Genomic DNA, 23,906 nt, shown 5'->3' with positions numbered 1-23,906 from the left:
GAGAAGGGACAACAGTTTGAGAGGGAGATGGGTTACAGGTGAGCTTAGTTGCATGGGATGCCATTTGTGAGGCATGGGCCCTAGTGTAGGGAAACATTCAGAGCTGGGATATCACCCCTCATCATCAGGGTCTTAAATGGGCAGCCTGCCACCTTAGTAACATCTTAATCTTTTTTTCATCAATGTGTGGAAGGTGAGAGAGGCAGGCGGTTAGCCCAGAAACAGGTGGGGGGGCTAACATCTAACTGGCCCTGGGAAGACCCCGTTACAGTTGTACAGCAGGATCTGGGAGAACGGTTGTTCACCAGAGCTGTTCTAGGGAAGATAAGGTCCAACGGTTTCAAACTGCTGGAAGACCATTTTAGACTGGACATAACGAAAAACTTTACTGTCCGAGTCTCCGGAGTCTGAAACAGACTCCCCCTAGAAGTGGTGCAAGCACCTACTCTGAACAGATTCAAGTTGCATCTGGATGCTTATCTTGCTAGGACTATCTGACCCCAGATGACTTCCTGCCCTTTGGGCAGGGAGCTGGACCTGATGATTTTGTGAGGTCCCTTTCAGCCCTACTGTCTGTGAAATCTATGAAATATAGCGGCTTTAGGAACAATGAGATAACATAGCTGCTGGCAGCAGTAGCAGAGATTTGTTTCTGTTTTTTTCTCTTTGGGGACTGAGAAACTGTTCTTACAGTCCTTTTTTGTGAGCATGCAAAATAGGGATGCAGAGATGGCAGTTGTTTTGGGGGGAGGAGGGGTAAGTGAATTAATCATTGCCTGGTGCAACAGTAGAAACATCAGAGGTATGGGGCTCAAAGTCTAGGGGAGGGAGTCAAGGGCACTTATCTTTTACAGTAGGACAGTTTTCTCAGAATGCTGCTAATGGAAAGAGCAGCAATTGTGCTTTGGGGTCTGGCACAGAGCAAACACAGGCTAGCTGTCAGTCAGGAGGAAAAACAAGTAGCTAAATTGAACTGAACAAACAGATGCATTCAGCCAATTACAAAAAACACAGGGCAATATAAGACAGAGAGGAAGGGAAGTCAAACCAAAACAATGAAGTCTGGTTAAAACATTTGGAATGAAGTAAAAGTCAAAATTCTGCTTGAGTTGTTTCAAAAAAAAATTCATTGATATCTTTGCAATTTCACAAAATTTCAGGTTGATAGAATTAAACAATTTTACCTCTGTTAATCAGCAATTGAAAATAGGTTCTTCAAATGGGATGAACCTGACTATGCTGGGCTATCAACTTCTCCTATAATTACAGAGCATGACTCTCACCACTCCTCAGTGTAAGTCAGGAGTTAACACAATAAGGAAGCAGGTCCCTGGTGTGTGTTTGTGTTTATCAGTAGATATATATGCACAGACATGTTTTGTGCATCTGTGTGCCTGTGTGTATATAATAATCATTCAGATTTTGTGGGTACATGGCACATTAGAGAACCAAACCACTTGCTTATGTGCTTAAAAACTGATTTAGGAGACTAACTTTAAACAAATGTGTATGGGAATCTCAGAGTACAATATATGTATGTTATTTGCTGATGCACTGTCTGTTTTGACCATCCTACTGTTACTTAGTAAAATTAATGAACAATTACAAATTAAGAATAACTAACCAAAGAATGTCATATATGAGACAGATTTTGTTTTATAATTTAATTATTAACTCTAATCAAGCTCTTGTTCTGCAACACTAAGATTGTGACACTTTTGGATAATCACATAAGGAACTGGCACTTAGTAACTATTAGCAGTTTTGAATTTGGTATTAGCAGGATTTCTTTCAGTGAAAGTTGCTGTTAGCAGATCAGTTTGTAGAAGGTCTTCCCCTCCCCTCCCCCAGTTGTTGGTTCCCATGGCCATTTTAATTGGAGGTCACAAAATTAAAGTATGACTGCACTCCTGCAAGTGTGACTTTTTAAATACATAATTTTATCCCAACTTTTTTTTATCCTTTTTCAAATTCAGTTTTATTTAATGGCAATTTTTATTTTTATAATGTGCTTCAAGTGGAAGGTTTGGTAATGTATCTCTTCCTTAAAGTGTCAAGTGCTGTTCAAGTCAGTGGGCCAGCTTACATAAAGGAAGTCAACCTTTCTTGGAAAAGCACAATCATGTTTACTGAATGGAAATGAATACAAACTGAAACAAATAGTTAAAGATTTCAGTGGTGAGAGATTTCCTGTCCATGAATTATGACAGATGCTCTAAAGGATGCATTGCAATTTTTCCCTTCCAGACATTAAATGCCAATAGTTTTTTGATGTTATTGTCTGATAATGTAACTTCTGGGTAATCTGTTGATATTACGTGAAGCAATAAGTGTGATCAATTCAGCTAGTTCTCTACATAAAGATAAAGTGTGCACATAATTATTTTTTTCTGCAAGCAAACGTTCAGGTAATGATAATTTAATGATGCATATTTCCAGGCATAGATGACAAGATGCGAGAGTACAGTGTTCTCCAGGAAATGTGTGTTTTGATTAGTCAGGGATATCTGCATGATTACTTGGTCTGCCTGTTCTTCAGGGATACAGATACAGACCTAGGTCCTTTGATCTGCTGCAGTCATATTGCTGGGGGAGGGGAAAGGCAAAGTCGGGCTGGGAGGAGGCGGATACCTAGAGACTCAGGGAGCTGGCTGCTTTGTGATACTCTGCCTTTCCTTCCAGTGATTTATAGGCCCCAGAGACCCCTCTAATTTTTTGCTGGCTGTCAGTGGTGATCAAGCAATCATCTGCCCAGTGAAGGGTAGCCAGAGCACACTGCCCTCCCATGCTCCCTCTCTCCCATTCCCCTCCAGAGCAGTTGTATCAGAAGTTCTGCAGCGGAGGACAGTTAGCTTTACTGGCTCTGCATCCACCCAAGTCTCCCAGCTAGGGGAGCACATTCTGTCTCCATTGTCTTTCAACTGCCTGAATGACACAAAAGAGTGTAGAGCAGGACAGAAGTGTATCCCATCATTTAGGGTATATCTGTATTGCAGTATAGGTGATTGCAGTCTGTTTGCAGGTTCCCAGGCTAGCTTTCATCAAGCTAGCTCAGGTATTTATGATAGCAGTACAGATCCAGCAGCAGAGAGCTCCATACAAGTGGTTTTGTAGCACCAGTTGCACTGTTATCACTTGAGCTAGTTCATAAATTTGTTGCTGGGACACCATTTTTTTTCTATTAAGTAAGCACCTGATGACTGATAAGTATCTCTACTCCATAAACAGTCCCATGGGCTTTGGTCAGTGACTGAACTGAATGATTAGCCTTGTAGGAAATTAAGATAAATTTTAAAAAATTGCAGGCACCATTAAAGTGACATGATGGTGCTCATATAGCAGTGAAAGCATCTTTTTTGAATGGCTCCAGAGAAGTGGTGATTCTTTCACAACAGATGGCTAGTGAACAGGTGTATTGACTCAACTTAAGCTGTTTTAATGAAGATGTTTTTCTCCTTGGGTCTTGAACTATCAAACATAAAGGATTTGATCTTACTAGTGGTAATCAAACCAGAATGTGGTTTTCTGTGTAATTCCACTTTGGGTTTCTGAATTAATCATATCAGATAAATTGGAGAGGAAAAGAGTGCTAAAATGGTCAGTTCTAGCCTTGTTTGGTTACAGAAAGCAGCTGGCTGGCTGATTTACTGCAGCAGAAAATGTTTGTGGTTGATCAGCTTATCCTGGTGGAAAGCTTCTGTAATAGGACAGTTAATGACTTCAAGGGATAGAAGATTACCCCAAACATTTCCCTTTTATTATTTGGATCCAGGTTGCTGGTTATGCCATCCAAAGCCAACAGACTTCTCTGTCTTTGTTAATCAGAATTTTGATTTATTTTCTTTGAAATCTTCATGGCATGCTATGTTTTCATTTTACAAAATGGCTGGACATCTCCATAAGCCAGTATGTTTCAAACAGGGGCTGGATACAGATACCAGAAAACTGATCAGCATCAATATGATCTCTTGTAAAATGTTGTTGGACATTGGTTTTCATCTAAACTGAACATCCATGTTAAGTCTATCTGTCTTTATAACATCTTCTTTATTGGCACATGTATTTCTGCAGGGATGATGTCATGCATTTAAAAGATTGAATTAGGGGTCTGAGATCTGTTAGTAAGTTGATACAAGGCAAACCAGCCAGACACTGCTCTGGATTCTACATTAGCTGGATCACTTTCCTTTGGCAACACTGCTCATCTGTCATTTTGCATTGCTCAAAGGCTATTTGGAAATCAGCAGCACATAATTTGTAGTATTTTGTAAATTAAAATAGTGGGGCAAAAAGTAATTGACAGCATATTTTGGTTTCCCTTCTTCATTTAGCATTGTTCAGTGGTGGTTCCAAACATAATGAAAAAGAAAGAAAGAAAACACATTTTAAGGTGAAGAAACTCAGCTTTGAATCATATTTTTTTTAAACCAAAAATTCCAACAATAATCTTCCTCAGTCTGATAAAACACATAAAAACAATACTTAGCTTTTCTTTAATTCTCTCTGAGGATCTAAAGTAAATTTTGGAAGTAATGGGCTGGATCCCAACTACTGATATTTAAATCACTGGGCACCTCACAGTTTAAACCATCTTAGAATCTGGCCCAGAATATCTTCAATCTTGAAGCTATTGTTGAATCAGAACATTATGGATGGGGAAACTGGGGGATTTTTCAAGGTGTGAAGTGTGTTGCGTCAGCTAGGAACTGGATCCCCAACTCCTGGGTCATGGAAGACTTGTGCTCTAGTAGCCCCATTTCTCACACTATTTGCTGGGAGAGAGAGAGAGAGATAATACACTGTTACACCACTCTGTCTCCCAGTGCTTTTGTCATATGAATGATTTACTCTAGTTATGTCCATGAGTTATGGACCATAAGCTCAGAACAGAATTCTGTTCCACTTAATGGAGAACCAAAGTACAGCTCGCAACAAACTCCATGTTACCCAACTGCTGTATAGAAGCAATTTTCTTACTGTTGCTGAGTGCGTAAATGTCTCTTGCTATAGGGGATCACCTTGCAGGCATTTCCCTATTCCTATAATGAGAATGTTTATGCTGCCTCGGGGCATAGTAGAAGCATTCCTGCCCTTCAGCCTGGTAACTCAAAGTTTGGCTGCAAACTGTACTTCGGTTATTTTGTAGGTGAAATAGAATTATGCCTTCAGGTGACTGTTTGAAGATAGGAAACATTACCATCTCTAGGCCACAGCAAAAATAGGCATTTGACTGAAGAAGCCTTGCAATTATTTATCTGTCATATGGGATACTGCCTGAGAAGGTCAAATTACACCAGTACTGTGCAGTAATGGGTGATACTGACAGAGTCTGGACATTTTATTTTTGTTTGCTAGTTAAAACGGCAAGATCTGTCAGATCCCTTAGAAACTTAAACACATGTAATGTACAAAGGGAGAGTTCTGATGTTCTGAGGTCCAGAACAAATAACACAGTCTACTCTTACTGTTTCAGCAGCATTTGGCTGACACATCCCACCTTGATATAATTGATATAAGAGACTAAACACAACAGTGCGTTTAGGCTGTTTCACTTGAGCAAGCTATTTACATAAGACAGGCAGAAGATTGATTTGCTTGTGAAAGAATATCTTGGGTGTAGGAGGAACCTTGCTGAATTAGGATCTCTGTGTGAACAGATATGCTGAAGTGGGGAAGAAAAAAGATTTCTGTTTATGTAACACACTGCCTGGTGCATGTTGCTTTATTACCAAATCCTAGGAAAAGTTTGAGAGGTTTAAATCTAGATTGTGCACATTATTCTAGAGCAGGCCAAGAAAAGCACTTGTCCATAAACCTGCAAGTGTATGGTATCGCAAAAGTAACTTACCATAACACGCAAGGTAAGATAAGTGCCATTATAGCATTTGGGGAATAAATTTAACACTACATGATATACTCAGAAAGAAAATAGTTAATAAAAAAGTCATGCTTTAGTTAAGATTTTCAGTACTTGGCTATACTTGATAATCAGTACTTTAGTACTTGATAATCTCCATAATTATCAGAAGAGTTCAAATTAAAAAAAAATCTTTAGGTTGGTCTATGTTGGTCTAAGAGCTTGGCAGTGTTAGCTAAAGCAGGAGATTTAGGATATTCCTAATTACTTTTACTTAGTGTGACGTTTGACAAATAGCTTAACAACTCAGGTGCCTTGCTCCCTACCTGTGTGAAATACAGATAATACTCATGTTTGTTAAACTTTTGTGCTGTTCTATGAAAAGGTCTCAGCAAATGTGATATAAAATTCTATGTTATAACAATATATTTTATCACTCCTACCAAGAAAATGAGCTTTAATAGGATTCCTCTCTGTATTTGGTGCCACTAACAATGGTGAGACAATCATCTTTAGAGTTTCAGCAGCTCAAAGCAATATAGCCATGCAGATAAATTCTCCTTCAAGTACAGCAGAGATTGTACTTCACTGACAATTTATAGAACCAGGAAAAAACCCTCTTCCTTGTTCAAATTAATATGTATTTTATGTAAATAGAACATTAAAATCATAATAGGCATCCATAATGTTGCTTGACATAAAAATAATAAATTTAACTCTGAATCTTCCCAATTTATGGTATTTAAATATGGGTTTCTGCCCAACTCTCAGGTTTGGAGATGGATATTCGGTCAAAGTTTGGCTTAACAAAGAAACAAGTTACCAGAGTGCTATCTTGGACTGTCTGCAGTTACATTTTCCAGGAACACAATTTAAGGTAAGTCACACATACTGTAGTGCATTAACTGGAATAGTAGTTCAGACCAGTTGTCTTGGTGGCAGAATCAAGTAATGCCTCATAAAATGTTAGTTTTCATAAATTAGACAGCTTCTCAATTTTTCTTGAGAAATGATTTGTTTTATTCTATTTGTTTTAAGTGATTTGTCTGACATTATTAAATTGTAACCTTCAGTTTCATGGCTGTTTTGGCAGCCTCAGCAGTGTGACTAGTTTGTGATCCTCAGTCTCCTTTGTGCTTTTGTTCAAGTTTCTAATACGTATGCATGAACCTGATGCTTGATCCAGTGAAATCAGTGACATTCTTTCCTGTGACTTCACTGGGCTTTGGGTGAGGCAATGACATTGGCCAAGTACGGGCATTATACACAAACTTCATTAAGCGATCAGAAACTGGTCTAAACCTGTAACAGAACAGAAGTTTGGTGCACATAGACTGGTTTAAAAATGGCAGAACCCAGTCTAAGAAAGACCTGGGTAGATTTGGTATCAGACCTAATTCATTTAGACTACACCACTCTATCAAACTTCTGTACCAGTTCCCCTCTCAACTCAAGTTAGGTTACAATCTGCCAGCGTCCCAGGCACCTTTCTAGCCTCCCATTCCCCACTTGCATGGAAGCGCACTGGAACTTGGCTCCTGCTCGGCTGCTCCAAGCTGTCAGCTGCAGGCAGGATGTGGTGGGGGAGTGTGCATCTGTAGCTCTGTATTTTTTATCTTTATACAGTGTCCATAGGCTGGGGGATGGGAGTCTGGGGGGGTCTGGTGCACTCTACAGAAGGAAAGACTGGGTCCCTCAGAGCTCTAGCTTGCAACAGGCAGTGGCAGCAGTTTGGGGGGGAGGCAGGGAGGAGGCATGCCTTTGTAGCTGCAGGGGAAAGGACTTCTGCTGGGAACTTGGTGCTGGCTTCAGGTTGGGGATATCCTCTGAACCCTTCCTGGAGCTGCTCTAGCACACTGTCGCAGAATTTGGGACATGGAGGGACAACCTGTGCTCCCCTGACCTGGCCAGGAATGTGGGGTGTGCTGCTGGCACCGTCTCCCCCAACAGCTTGCAAGTCTCACTTCCTCCTGCCTCTGTCCTGCTGGTGGGCAGACTCCTCTGCCCCAACCCTGGACAAAGCCCAAAGATGCCCATGCTGCTGTGAGCAGGAATGAGCACACCTCCCTTTGTTGGCTGCCTTCAGCTCACAGCTGCCTGACAGATAACAGGCAGTGAGGTGAGGCATGTGCCTGAAAACCAGTCAGGGATGACTTGCCACTCAGCTGCATTCAGCTGCCCTCAGAAGTCTCTGGCATGTTGGGAGGTGTGCAGGAGTATCCCCACGCTGTTGGCCTTATTCACTGCAGGCAGCCTATGAACCCTTCACATGGATGGGTGAACTTTGTGTTCTGTTCATTCCCAAGCTAACATAGCCCTCTTAGAGAAACCCACATAAGTTGGTTCGAATCCGCCTTGGGCTTTTGAATGTCTGTACGTAGCCTTTGTGACATGACAGCAATGACATCGTAACTCTTCATTTGGATTCTGTTACTTTGACATGGGTGTGGTGGCGGGTGCTGTAACTGAAAACTCTTTGGCAAGAAGGATTCAGTATGGTGAGCTTGAGCATCCCTAAATCGGGAAACAAAGAATCAAGATAGGGGAGAAAGTATATATCGGTATTTGCTGTTAACCGTAGACTTGTTTATGACGTCTGATCCCCTGATCTTGAGCCATGTGGATTATATTACAGAGCACATATCATATATATTGCTACAAGAATAGTCAATAATATTTATGGATGTTTATTTTTTAGGGACAGCATCTCAATTTGCTGGAGTATGATGTCCCGCACAGATGGGGCTATTTAGCAGAGCTCTTCAAAGTCCTGGAAAACCACAAACTTTTGTTCCAGATCAAACACTACTCTATTGGCCAAACTACTTTAGAACAGGTATTGTTCTTTCACTGGGTTGACTTTCTGTTTTGGAATGTGCTGTGCTATTTTAATTATTTATACAATAGAAGACTACTGTATAAGGCAGGGGCAGGCAATTATTTCAGGCAGAGGGCCCCTTCAAGAATTTTGGCAAGCTGTTGAGGGCTACCAGCCCCACCCCTTGATAGGTGCCCTGCCCCCTGGTCACCATCTTGGGACCAGAAGTCCTGCCCCCAAATCTCCAGCCTTTGCCACCAGAAGTCCTCCCCTTGCCCCCAGAAGTACTCCTTTCAGCAAGGGGTTTTGTCATCTCAGAACCAGAAAAATACCAAATTATATTCTAAAAAATGAACATCTACAACATTCATTAATTTGATTTCAAAAAATATTTTTGTCTTGATTTGCATGCATTTGTTTAGTGCACATAGAGGCGACTGCACAATATCTTAAAATGAAATCTTACTCTCGTATATTGTGTGGGGTTGGGTATAGGTTTGTGGGGGGCTGTGGGTGTGGGGGAGAGTGTGGGTGTGTGGGGGGGCTTTGTGGGGATGGAGAGGTGTGGGTGTGGGATGAGGGAGCATGTGGGTATGTGTGTGGATATGTGGGATGTGGGTAGGTATGGAGTTTGTGGGGAGCTATATGTGGGGGAGAGGGTGGATGGAGTGTGTGGGTGTGGGATCTGTGTGTATGGCAGTGCAAGAGGGGTGTGGGTGCATGTGTATGATGGGGTACGCACGTGGGACTCGCCCTATGAACACACACATATACTCACACCACTGTGCCACATGCACGTACTTTCTCTCTCTCTCTCTCTCTGCCTCCCTCATTGCACATGCACACATACACTTTCTGTTCCCTCATTGCTCTGTTTTCTCTCTCCCTCTCCCTCATTGTAAGGACACACACATCCCACCTCCTGCTCCTGGCCCTGGGGTACTGGCATGGGCTCCATGCTCCCCTGGTCCAGTGATGCAGCTGGGGGCCGTGTGGTGCTGGAGATGGCAGGTGGGCATGCAGGGAAGTAGTGAAAGTGGTGGCAGGCAGAGGCTTCTGGTTGCAGGGGCTGGGGGTGGGGCAGGGCCAGGTCAGACTTGCTGCTGCGTACTGCCAGCATCTCCTGGGTCCTACTGCCCCTGGCTCCTGTGATCTTCAATAGGCAGCCAGGAGAAGATTAATATTAATTTTCTAAAATTTTTAGGGGCCCCATTGGCCAGATAGAATGGCCTGGCAGGCCATATCTTGCTTGCCTCTGGTATAAGGCTTATGTAGAGCTGGTCTAGTGTCTGTAGTAAAGCATAATTACCTTGTAATTAAAGGAGATTTTCCTTTAGCTCAGATGGTTGGTATTTTTTTCTTTGAATCAGGTATGCAGTTTGTTGGCATTTGCAATCTACATGTCACAGTGGGAGGCACTTTAGAAACATACAGATTGACAAGAGTATAATATAGGGGTGGTGTTGAAATTCCTGGGTGCTATTGATGTGCTAGAACTTGTTCATGTATAACTTCTCATGTGTTATGAAAATAGTAAGAAGCAGAACTGGCTAATATATTAACTGTTTTTTGATGTTTGGTGTAAATTTAGTGCCTTTCCTCATGTGCAAATCATTCATGAAGCTACTTGTACTTTAGCTATTGATTAACCAGTTTATGCAAACAAATTTCATGCTGCAGACTGTTCATTAACTATTTGCTCCAGCTTGTTTATTCTTCATTCTTGATGGTGAACAATTAATCACTTCAGTCACCTAGCATTATTCAGCTCATTGACTGAATGTGTAAAAGCTTCAAAAAGGAAAACAGTACTTCTGAGTAACGAACTCTTGTTATTGGCTGATCATATTTGACTGTGAATATGCTTATTTGAACGAAGAATCACCACAATTCAAAGACTTGCATGGTTCCAAACCCCATACGTTTCATATAAATGGAGGCAACATGAAATAAGAGGGTTTAGTTACGGCTGAATCAGACCGTCATTGGAAAATCACATAGATGAGCCCCCAGACCATTTTACTCTATTCAGGGTCAGGGCATGGGCACCTGAGCAAGTTACAAAGATGTAAATGAGGTCGAGGACTTGATGCTTTTCAGCTTCTCCACAGTAAGTACCCATGTGCAAGCGCCTGACCCACAGTAAATGAAACCCCTTGACAATGAATAGGCTACTGTGCATTACTCACATTTACTGTTGGATGCAATGATGAGTATCAGTGGCCACTGTGGGGAAGCTGATGTGCTACAATCCCCACCTTTTTTTACTGTGTGATAACATGTTTGTATGTCATGCAAGGGCCTGGGCATATAATTTTCTTCTTTAAATATATGGGCTCTCATCTGACATTATAGAGTTACACAGGAGTAGGATGAGAAACTCCTGATCTATTTTTTTCCTTAGTTTGTGTTCGTTAAATATAAGCAAACTCCAACATGATTAAAGGTAAAAAAATGTTCGTATAGTATCTATAACTTGATAAACTGAAGGGTTTCCATCAATATCAAAACACAACTTTTGTTTTAGAACATGTCTTTAAACATGACCTGAGGAAAAGATCACGAAGATATATAAAAACATTCCAGCTAATGTTTCCACTGTTGCATAAGCCCTGATTTGTTGTGTCTTGCAGGTATTTCTTAATTTTGCTAAACACCAGCAGGAAACCTCTCGTTCTGCACAAGACTCTTCCACCAGTCATCATTACTGTCTGCCAGTCTAGGCTCTGAGCAGGACATAATCCAGCAGTATCTTTTATAAGCAATAACATTTTTCAACTGGACAGAGCCAAGCTGTGTGTGGGAGGCTGGGGTGGGGAGGAGGGAAGCTTTCAATTTTAGAGGCCAAAGTCAGAGGTAGCACCACTTAGTAGTAAGAATGATTAGTAAATGTATGCATGCCAAAAAAAGAAAGAAAAAACCCCAAATTGTTCTCTTTGGGTGTTTTTTAATAAGCTGGACTTTATCAAAGAAGAGTCTGTTTTGCCTAATTAACGTAAATATATAACATAGCAAAAGGGCTGATGTGGAAATGTCAGTCTATAGCTGGATCTTTTTGGTGAATCTATATTAATTTGACTACAATAATTTTCTATTGCATGCACATTTAAACATCGGGGGGGTTACAGTGGAGGAAAAACCCATTGGATATTGGGAGCAGCCATGCTATCATACAATATTTGTATCTAATAACACAAATGAGAGCCTTTTGACTTTTCCATTAATTCAATTCTGTGTTGTGACAAGTTAAATTAGTATTATTGTATAAAAGAGGCACTACATTTCATAAGGGATTTATGTTTAAAAGGGTATTAGTATACTACTTTGCCTCACGGCTATGTTAATTTAGCAAGATTTGATAAATCATACATGACAATAAATTCTCCCTTGTACCCGTGGTCTGCTTCTTTAGGAATTCTGAATATATCTTTAATAATGACCTACTTTGTTTTTGTTAGCTTTTAGAAATTACTGTTTTTTTCTTTTTCTAAGAGAATGTGAAAATAGGTTTGAATGATATATTAAAAGTAAATGAGATAAGCATACACACAAATCAGTAAACTTTGTATTAAATTTATGCTGATTTAAGCTTTTTTGTAAATGGTCAAACTACAGCCTTCAATGAAGCCACCAAGCTGCTGAAGTGAAGTCTTTTAATGAATAAAAACTGAGCTGCTTTCATGCTTCTTCCTCATATTGTTGCTGTTTTGAGGCTGGAAAAAAGTTTAGAATTTCCTGGGGGGGGAACTCTAAGCTTTCTTTTAAAATCAAGTCCTTTGGGAACTGTGTGAAAGTTGTTTTTACTACTTTTATTAGTCTGCATTAACTGATAGTTGAAATCACAGAACATTGTAACTTAATAGAAAAATATTTCTGTGGTACAGTTTCTGTGAAAATTAAATTGTACATATTGAGATAAAAGGATCTGATCAGATGCACTCAGTGTTTCAATGTTCCTGTGCCAATGCCGAGCTGTTCCAGGATGTAATTTTAAAAGGTTATGCTGGTATCTGATAGGATTTTCAAGCCAACACAGAAGGGCTCAAGTCTCACACTGAGAGATGTGTTTTTGGAACCTAATAATTTGTCTTTTAAAGTTAGAACTCATGTTTCCCACTTTGACAGCATGGTCTTGTCCTTTCTGAAGAGGTTATTCTTTATGTGACATCCTGAAAAGTTAATTTTAATTGTTTGGGGGAATATGGCTACATACAGCTTCTGGTTGAGATTACCACTGCATGTCATAGTTAATTTGGAGTCAGGACTGTGCCATGTGTCTTCCAGACATGGGGCAATAGAATGCATTAATGCACTGGTTATTCCCATTCCAGTGCAAAGACCTGGGTTAATTGTTATGGTCACATTCTCACTAAAACCATTTTTTTTCCAGACTCTACATGGGGCTGGAGCTGGGAGAGCAGAATACAATATGTCTGTCAGTGCTTGCTTTTTAGCACAGGGCCTGAGAAAGTTGCATGGGAGTGGGCAGGAGAGGAGGCATTAGAGTAACTTGGAGGTTTGGGCAGAGCGGAAGGGTGTGTCTTCATAGTAAAGGGGGTTTGCTTAACTGCAGGGCCAGGCAAGAAGAGGAAAACTGGCTATATGAGACTAGAGAGGGACAGAGAAGCCACGTGCTAGTCCGGGACCCAGAACTCCTGAGACACCCCTGAGCTACAACAAAGGTTAGGGAATGGTGAATAACTATTCATACTCTTTACCCTAAATGCTATGCTGCTTTTGCTAATGGAAGTAAAGTGTTTGGTGTTTGGGGAACCTTCCAAAGTATCTGTGTTTGTTTGCCTTCACTACTGCATATGTCTCAGGAGATGAGCTGTAAATACAGAGTTCTTGAGGGCACGGACAGAAGTGACAATATGTGCCCAATTTGGCCACAGAAAGCGAGCTATAGCCATGACCAAACACAGGTGCACAATTGCAGACATCTTAAAAATGGCCGATTGGATGAAAATCTGAACCCTCATTGTATGAGGGGTCAGATGAAGATGTTTCAAAACAGAGAGACTTCTGTAACTTCTGTCTGTAAGACTCAGAGCTCTGAGAAAGGGGGTACTTCAGTAAATGGAGTATTTGGGTAGGTCAGCGCAGGTTCTGGGGCTACGAAGTCCCAGCTAGGTGAAGGAAAAACACATACAGAGCCTGTACCTCAGAAGTGTGCCCAAGAGGTCAAGGAAAGGGTCAGTGTTGCAGCCTATGAAGAACAAAGGAAGATTTAGAGCACAAGGATTCAGTATGGAGAGACTGAATAAATGAAGTTTAGTGAATGATCAGTTGGGGAGCTCTGCCAGTGTCATTAATTAAGTATTATTTTTCTGATTCAAATATGACATTTTATTAGTGTAATGAGGTAATAAAGTAAATAAGTTCTATTTTACACTGGCAGTTGAATACAATTCTGTTAAAAATACTTCTCATCTTGGAATCTCTTCATCTGTTTCTTAAGGGACCCAATTTAATTTAAGCAAGTAGCAAACAATGTCTTTTTGCCTGTTCTTTATGGTTGAAGAAGGTCAAAATCTAATTGAGTTCCAGCATACTGGATTCTGTCTCAGAGGACAGAATCCCAATCTTCGAATTGCTGCACTCCACAAGTACGTAAGTCTCTAGTCTAGTCTTTGAAGTGTTTTTTTTCTTTAATTAAAAAAAAAAATCTATTCCTTGAGTCTCTGCAGAAAAGTTCAACTCAAATCTTAATGTTGAAAGAGTCACTGAATTCAGGAATATGCATTTGAACAGTTTTGGATTTTGAATCAAAGAACCAAAAATTTTACACAATAATTGTAACTTTCTGTTCCATGAGTTCCATTAGGAAAGCTTCATGTTTGCACTAGAGATTTCTCTGTCTTCCTGACAATGTGCCCTTTACTCTGAAGGATAGAACTGGAATTAAATTGTAAATTAAAAATGAGTGAATGGTTGAAAGGTTGAAGTGGAAACGGGGAAGCAAAGTCTTACATCTGTTGAAAAGCTCCAGTGTCAAATGACATAAGAAATTGACCCCTGCCAATACCAGCATAGGTTGAATCAGATACTAATATTACTTGCACTTTAGCAGAGTAAAACAGGTATAGATATGCTCAAGCATGGATATTATTATGGCTTACAGGGCATATATAGTATATTATACCCTATATATCATTAATTATATGATGATTTAGAGAACAAAGGTGCTATTACCTAAGACTTTAAGATGACACATTTCTTTGTCATCAGATGTATTTGAATATATTTCGTAACTTCCATTTTTTAAACATAAATCAAGTAGTCCAGAGAAATGCCACATTGTTTCCAAAATAAGGCTGTTAAAAATGCCTTTTATAAAATAAAAGCAGTACATATTTTTGTATTATATAGCATCTGAATATGTTCAGTGGTGAATTATTTATATTGTCAAATGTATTTGACAACAGTGTGTTTATGTTAGGGTATCCCAGATGTACAATCTCTGCATGCTATTGAAACATGTAAATATTAACTATCTTGAATTCCGTTTTTTAAAATAATATTCATAATGGGCTTAAAATATTCACATGTAGGATTTTTTTAAACTTCTACAGCAAGTGCATGCTCAGATAAGGATAGCTGTCAATACTGGACTCACAGTGAAAAGCATAAATTTAACTCTCAGTCATATCAGTAGTTCTGATTCTGTACTGAAAAATCATGAAAATTCAATTCTAGACAAGCAAAAAGCAATTAACCACAGGAAACAAAATCAGAACAATGCCTCCTCCAGTTAAAAGTCCCCTAATTTAGTTGTTAAACAAGACATTATGGAACACTGAGTGCAATTCCAAAGTGAAGTTTGCAGACAGCAGCTCATTACTATTGGTATGAGGAATATTAAAATACATCAAGAGCTCTTTAGCATTACTCATGGACATACTAAGTTGTGCAGTAATTGTACCGTCCTGGGTCCAATCATATCTTTGAATGATTGACATTAAAAAATCAGTTGCATTTATCATATAAAATAACTAGGACTCATATTGGATAAACATTATCTCAGTTTAAGATGTTTGGGTGAGAAAGCAAAAGGAAATTGTATTATTGCAAGGTCATGAGACTTCAGATTAAATTGATTTTTAAAGGTTACTTTCAATGGGATAGGTAGTACTATAAATAATTGCTTTATCTCAAAAGTAAATCTGTTTCTGAGATTAGAGGGAACCAGGCCACTGATCCAAGGCCACCTTTCTTTGTTCCGTTTTTAAAACCTCTGAAACTTCTTTTGAGTTCAAATCTTTGGTAGTTTCAAAATTGTTTTAAAATGTAAAAATATGAGACAATTTCCTAACCCTAATCAGTAATACACCTGTGCTAATCATATTCAATTTTGAATGTTGAGTAAATAAAGTAACAAGTGCATGTGTTTTTAAGCACATAATTGAAATGGTTACAACTTTTCCCCCAGAATGTTGATAAAGCACCAAGAATTTTCTATAGATCCAACTCCTTACTGAATTAGTAGCTGGTATGTTCAGTTAAGGGGTTAAGAGAGAATTTTTCAGTGGGTCTGCAATGGTATCTTGCAGACCTACAGTGTAGGAAAAGCCTTGTTTTACAGTAAATATTTTAAGGGGAGGGGGAATCTTGTACACAAGGGCCGTATCCAGATGAATGCAGCTGTGCATAGGTGGCGCCACAGACATGACTGCAGTGCCACATACCACACATTCAGATGTTCTCAGCACTGCAAGGGGGCACTTCCCGTGCACGTGCTGCTCCCTTTTTTTTCCTGCAACTTTTTTTGACCTCTGGGCATGCTGTTCAAAAGTGGAGCCAGGTTGCCCAGAGCTGCGGTGCAGTTGCTAGCCAGGCGCCACCTGGCAGAATTACTGCTGCTGCAGCCCCGGGAGGCCGCCTGCACCCCAGGTAAGGCAGCCTCTCCTACCCCACCTGGGATAACTTGCTGTGCACGAAATTGCATGTGCCACGGGTGTTCCCCGGGGACAAGTAATGATGGTGCAAGGTGGGCCACTGTTACTTGTCTCTGGGGAACTAAATGTACATACTCATGTGGATGCAGCCAAGATGTTCATGGTTTTAAATTCAGCACAGTCATGCCAGATATAATGAATATTATTTTTCATTTAGTTCTTGCATACCTTTCATATCCTTTTTCAAAACCAAAGGGGCAAAACTTACTAGGTTCAAGAGGAAAAATGATCAGATACTGCTTTATACAACAATGTATTTGAATCCTGAAACTAATCAAATTACAGAGGTTCTTGTCCTTGGCATGAATTATTATTGTTGATAGTCCTTTGCTCTTTCATGCAGGAAATCTCCCTAGCGGAGGAAAAGCCAGAAAGGCAATTAAATCACAACATTTCCCACCCATGCCTCATTTTTCTAATATGTGCAACAGCACAGAGTAAAATCTACATTAGAAAAGGTCCCACATCAATCCCAAATTTAAAAATTATTTGTTGTTTCTGTTATGGTACAAATGAGTTCATCACCCAGTATTGAAACTCATTTACGTTCTGAACTATGTGGCAAGTGTTTCTCTGAAAAGTTTTTCCATATCAATTGACAAGCTGAGTGTATGGGAAAAGAAAGTGCTATCCCAGTTTTACAGATGGGGAACTGAGGGGTGGACTGATTATGAAACATGCCCAAGATCTGTCACTATTACTCTATTGACATTGATACTGCTCTATTGCACTGTTGACAATAAGAATTTTTGTATGTAGATTTACTGTCATTTTAGTGAGTCAGTAGGAAGTGTTAGCCTGACAAACAAACCATCAGGAAGCTGCAGTCCTAATTCTACTATCCTGTTTCTCAGGTCCAGTCAAGAGGCCCCTCTGTTTTTATCTCCAAAGAGCAATCAGGTAAATTGAACTTTGTGGGTGAGGAAATCAGGGTCAGAAAAGAAACTGATATTAGAACCTTGAGCAGGAGAGACAGAATTGGGCCAGAGACAATAGAGATTAATTTTATTTAGGAAATGGCTTGGAAAGGGAAGAAAATTTTAACCCTGAGAGGGTGGTAGAAACAAGATGGAAACAGAGCATGAGATAAGAGGAGAAAGTGATATGGAAAGGTGGGGTGATGAAGCCGGTAAGAGAACTGTAGGCGGCAAAGAGAATCAGAAAAGTTGGTGGATGGAACTGCAAGTGGGATCAGATGATAGAATATTTGGGGTGACCGGGGAAGGGACACAAGGTGATATGTTTTAGAGGCAATGTTACACCAACACTTGCTCACACTGAGCCCCCCCTAACACCCAAAGTATATCCCACCAGAATTGCATGCTAGAAGTCAGTCACTTAGCCTCTTTGGTCACAAGTACTGACTCTTTCAGATGATGGGAGAGTATGAGGAAACAGAATTTGGGTGCAGAATGATGGTTGGACATTTTGCAAGGTATGTAAGAAAAGCACCAAATTTCCCCAAAGGCCAGGTGAGCTGGGAGGGTGACCCTAAAGACATGAGGGAGGGTCAACTCTTCATTACTTTCCTGAAAATGCTGCTGGCAACTGCTGTACCAGCTTTATACCCCACTAATGTATCTGATGGTCAACAAAGCAGAACCTAGAGCAGTGGTTCAGGTTTTTGTCAGGTAAGTGGTATTGTGGGGCTATGATTACTCTTTGTAAATGTATTAAGGGTGTGAATATCAGAGAAGGAGAAGCACTATTTAAGTGAAGGTACCATCCTGGTACAAGGTTAAGTATGTACAAAATGGTTATAAACATACTGTGAGAGAGTGCAAGAATGGTTCCCAAGCAGGGTACCACTACATTCAGAACAGCTATGGAAGGGTGTCTTGAGTCAAAAAAAAAAAGGTTGAGAACCACTGACTTAGAGAAAATGTAGTTGCTGTTTTTTGCAAAATGTGTTGATTACATACGGGTCTCAATGAACCTGATTCTCCCTTTGTGTACTCATTTACATGCATGCGGATTGTGTGTGGGACAAGAGGTGGGAGGAGCAGGGAGAATTGCCAGCTGTGAGTGCTTAGTGGGCCTGGCCCTGAGGAGAAAAACCCTGTCTTTTCCTAGTTATTTTCCATGATATCATTCTGCTCTCTCCTCCTTGCCCTTCAGTCTTGGTGTCCAAATCCTACTCCTTTGAATGGTTCCTGCCTCATGCACAGCTCCCATTCAGCATTTATTATTTAAATGAAATTCAACTTATGAAATATTTACTCCAATGTTTGTTTGTTTTTTCTTTTATTTTTCTCTCATGACTTTTTAATTCATTGGCATCTTTAGATAAATTTGTGAGAATCAGACATCCTTGGGCTGGGGTAAGGGGGAGAGAGAGAGGGAAGCAGGTATGTGCCAGTTTAGCCCAGGAAAAGCAAGGAGATGTATGACCTGGTGTTCAGAGAAGAACTGACTCCACACCTATGTTTAAAGCTGATTTTAGAAATAGGCAACTTTTTATTTGACCAAAAGGCACAGAGAGTAGGAAAGTACAAAGGACGGGGCATTCAGTATCTCCAAATACTAACAAGCTGTCAGTTATTCAAGTGCAATTGCACTTCACTACATTAAGGATATGAAAACAATAGGCCACTGGCTCCATGAAGCAGAATCTCAGCAAGACTATTAAGAATTTGAGGTTAGACAGGGCAAAAGAAAACTCTGCCAGGTTTCCAACCTGTTCAGTAGGGCTGTGCAAAACAGCATTGTTCTGCTTTGACTTCCATGTTGAGGTTTCAATGGAACAGTGTTTCGTTTCGAGTTTTGTCTTGTTTTGAAAGCACTGTTCCATTTCATTTCGTCAAAACTATTTTGCTGTTTTGATGCCATTTCGTTTCACCCACCCAGTGCTGGGAAGATCGGTGCTGGCAGCACCAGCCTCCTGTAATCCAAAAGACAGACTGGGGGCCCGCACCTCTGGAGTTGTCCAGCACAGCCCCCGCAGCCCTTGATCTGCTTGCCGTATGACAGGAGGCTGCTGCTGCTGGCTGGGACCAGCACTGAAGCCAGTAAGCCTAGCTTTGAAACTTGAAACATTTAGAAACTTTTGAAACATTTCAAGTGCCTTTGTTTTGTTTCAAAGCTGTTTCAAAGGCTTTTGTTTCATTTTAATTTTGCTGTTTCGACCTCAAAATGCATCAAAACAACTTCAAAATGAAACATCGGGAGAAATTTCACACAGCCCTACTGTTCAGCACACTTCTCTCATTTTACTGATGCCCAGGCCTGTCTCAGCTTCAGGTGCGAGAGTTAGGAACACCAAGCACCTGACACTTGTCTGGGATCCAGGCACAGAAGTTAAGAGCAGATATCTGCAGAGAGCACATTCAAAGGCAGGAGCCCTCATTTCAGTCACTTCTAGCGGTTACATGAGACCTTGAAAAGAATCAGAAAATCCCTTGTGGTAGGTCTTTCTCTCTCTATGAAATTATAGAAAATTAGAGTTGGAAGGGATCTAGTCCAGCCCCTTGCTCAAAGCAGGACCAGACCCATCCCAGCCACCCTTTCTACATAGCCTGTTCCAGTGCTTTATTACCCTCTTTGTGAGACAGTTCCCCGCCCCCCAATATCTAACCTAAATTTCCCTTGCTACAACCTGAGACCATTGTTCCGTGTTCTGTTATCTGCCACCACTGAGAACAGTCTAGCTCTTTGGAATCCCCCTTCAGGTAGTTGAAGCCTGCTATCAAATCCCCCCTCAGTCTTCTCCAGACTAAATAAGCCCAGTTCCCTCAGCCTCTGCTCATAAGACATGTGCCCCAGCACCCTAACCTTTTTCATTATCCTTCACCAGGCTCTCTACAGCTTTTCTACACCCTTTATACATCCACTCCCCTATCTTCTGAAAGGCAGCCCTTGCCCATTCCCCCCACTCCCTTTAATTATGTTACTAGTGTGTGGCAGGACGCTATCAGAAATTCTCCCAGAGAATTTGGCTGAACATGTAATGAGTCAAGCCGAGGCATGAGCAAGGTGGCAGATCCGGCTGGTGACCAGACTTCATTTCACCTTAGCCCCTGTCTGCTTTACTGCAGCTGGTTTCTATGGAGACCCCAGGAGCACTGGTGCTGTGACAGCATGGGGCCAGATTTTCCATGGAGACCAGCCCCAGCATTGCTGGCAGGGTGCGCAGCTGGGCCAGGGTGTGCAGGCAGCAGATCGCAGCTCTGCCCTAGCTCTGGACCATGCTGTCACGGCTGCAAGATCCCAGCCCTGGATCAGCTCCCTGTCCAGCTGCGCTCCCTGCCAGTGCTCCTGGGGCTGGTCTCCATGGAAACCCTGGCCTCGTGCTGCCACAGCTCCACCGCTTCTGGGGTCTACATGAAAACTGACTGCAGCCACGTGGGCAGGAGCTGCTGGGAAATGGAGTCCTATGTGAGCCTGGGCCGGACTTTGCCCATTCCTGGTCATGACCCAGCTGGAGCGGATTTGGTGCTAGGGTCTAGCTGGAGGAAATGAGACAATGAGGCTGAGTCATCCTTCAGGTGAAAGTCCCACACTGCTATGTGAACTGAGCCCATCTTGCTGTGCCTCTGGCCTGATTGAAACTTCTAAACCTGTCCGCTCTGAACCTCTGGACTTTTTTATGTATTCCTCATTGTTCTTGTTTCAGATCTTTCCAGTTTCTGTCTTATACCTCCCAGGCTGGATAAACTGCTTGTCCTGACCAGGACCTTGTCTTGACCTTTGGCTTGATGTCCCTGACTCAGACTGATCCATGGCTTGACCTTGGTTTACACCAGTAACCCCTGACCAAGCGTGTTCCACTCTGACCAACTGTCTATGACTTGGTCACTCCATTACAGGCCCTGTGTTTTGGTCAGTTCTGCTCCCTTGCCTTCAGTGGCAGGTCTCTTTTGCAGTCTGTTACCATGGCCTCTCTAGTAGGGAGTTACTGACTTTCACTACATGCTCCCAAGCTTTTAGTCTTTCACACTTTTTCTACTTATAATACCATGCGTTGGTTTTTTGGGTTTTTGGGTTTTTGGGGTTTTTTTTGAATATTCCGAACTGAGAGCAACCTCAAAGTCTGAGTGAACTTCTTCTGCTAAGGTTGCCTGCCCTTCTGCAAATCTTTACAGCTTACCTGAACCCGTCTCCCCCTTCAGTTTCACATCCAGTTCTACATGGTACTCACTGGATGATGCTGTGGCAACCAGCAAATTAATTGTAGGTAATTGGCTTTAACCAGCATAATATGCTTAATTTGTTTCAACTGTTTTCATCTCTGTGGGCACATCTACACAAGATGCTAGAAGTGCAGTAGACTAATTCTACTGAGCATTAGTGCACCATGGTGAAAACTATGCTAATGCACTAATGTGCAGAATTAATCTACTGTGCATTAGTGTCACATAAAAATGTGTGTTGGCGGTACTGTGCAGTAGTGCCAATTACAGTGCATTAAGTTACTACCTGCTATTAGGTACTAACAGGCTCTAACTTAACAGGTACTAATTTAATGTGCCATAATTATGGCACATTAATGTATGTGTAGATGTGGCCAGTATGTGGCTTTCCAACAGTGTCATAGTGGAACCAATTTCTTGGTGAACCACTTTCCAGACTGACACATTAACAGAATGAGAACATGATGCGTACAAAAGCAAATTTTGAATGCATAATTATTTGTACCATAAAACCTATTCCAAGGTATAATTTTGGTGTTGACTCTATTCCTTGACTTGTAATGTGACCTATGTCTCCACTCAGATCTAAACAATGCAACTGAAAAGTTGAAAACTGAACATTCACAGAAAACTAAATACCCACCCACATGCAGACTGATGAATCATGGAGATTTTATTAGATGATTTTATTAAAATGACACTTTTGATGATTTACAAATTTTAAAAGAGGATATATTGGCAGTGTATATGACCCACGAAGCTGTATTCACTTAGTTTCTGCAAATGCTATGGATAGCATGCACATAGGACTTAAAGGTTATGGGATTCCCTGCAGGGACAATTAGAAGACCAAATGTAAAACTATGTCAAAACTTATTGACAAATTGCAAGGCTTTTCAATGGGACCTAATCAGTTTTGTCAGCTGGAAAATCTATCGCATAGTCCAATTCTTCTCTCAGAATGTTGATCCTGTTGTCAGAAGAAACTAAAGGTCACCATTTCTCAGCATAACTCTGGGCAAGTGGGGTATGAGCTCTAAGTATGGAGTAAAGGGGGTGTGGCACTACAATAGAGATAAGGGGCACCTCACCCGCCCATCTCTCACCCCCATCCTGTCCTACACCCTGCACCTTTCCTGCAGTAGCTCTGGCTCTGGCTCCAGCAGCTGGGAGGGCAGAGTAGTACCAGTGGCACATAGCATAGGAGTAGCTGCCAATCGTTCAGCTGCTAGGGTGAGCTTATTTTCCAGGGCACAGTACAGGCAAGCTACACCTCTGCCAGTACTTTCGCTTGTATCTGCTTGATAGCCTGCTTTGGTGTCTCAGCACAGGCCTTCACTTCTACGTTCTTAGGTGAACTGCTCATGTTTGAAATGCTAAAGATGGCCTCCACTGTCTCTTGCACTTTTGTTGCCTTTCTCCCTTCTTCCTTCTCCTGCCTTCATTGATGATGATAAGGAGAAGGAGAAGGATAAAGAGACTGGGGTGAAAAGACATGGCCATTTTTAATGAAAGATTTTTATGAGCAAAAAATAATTGGAGGATTTCTTTTTGAAACCTAATAAGTGAAAACTATTTATTGGGTGGGGGGCTGGACTCAATGATCTTTTGAGGTCCCTTCCAGCCCTAAAGTCTACGAAAGTCTATGAAATCTGTGAAAACGATTCACTTAGCTGCCCTTGACAACTCCACCCTCTGTGTCACTGTGTCAGTTTGAATGAAGACACACATGCCACCCACAATGCAATGCACTTTTGATTCTTGCCATTCCTTTGTCTGTGCAGACCTTTCTGCCTTATTTGCAAAAGCATGTAAAATATTTACCCAGTTTAAATAACATGTTGTTATTTTTGGCAAATACATTGTATACCATTTTACTCCCAAATGTAGTGAAACAAAATGCAGCAACTAATTTGGCACTGGATAACGGGGAGCACATCTCTTGTCAGATGTGAATAGCAGATTAAACAAATCTCTAATTCACTTTTATCTTGCTTTGATCTAGGACCAAACAAGAGTCTGAGAAGCCCAGAAACATTAGAGATTGGGGAGGAGAGAGGTTGGAAGGGAAGAATGATTCATTTTCCTGCTTCAAACAAAATTGATTTGGCAAGGAAGGGGGTGGGGGAGATATGACCTTGTTT

General features: G+C 41.1%; 1 protein-coding gene across 1 annotated transcript in view; it reads left to right on the top strand.

Annotated features, from left to right (window-relative positions):
* The window catches only part of ABCA13 (ATP binding cassette subfamily A member 13), a 377,080-nt gene extending 364,971 nt beyond the window's left edge, over positions 1-12,109 (top strand). The window contains 3 exon segments of the mRNA XM_090049781.1: positions 6,629-6,734; positions 8,556-8,693; positions 11,309-12,109. Of these exon segments, the coding sequence (XP_089905907.1) occupies positions 6,629-6,734; positions 8,556-8,693; positions 11,309-11,398 (334 nt within the window). The 3' untranslated portion in view covers positions 11,399-12,109.
* The last annotated feature ends 11,797 nt before the right edge of the window (positions 12,110-23,906 follow it).

Source organism: Crocodylus siamensis, chromosome 5, assembly GCF_052110815.1.
Source record: "Crocodylus siamensis isolate JL-2025a chromosome 5, ASM5211081v1, whole genome shotgun sequence".
Classification (NCBI taxonomy): domain Eukaryota; kingdom Metazoa; phylum Chordata; order Crocodylia; family Crocodylidae; genus Crocodylus; species Crocodylus siamensis.
This window is presented reverse-complemented; position numbering and strand designations above follow the sequence as displayed.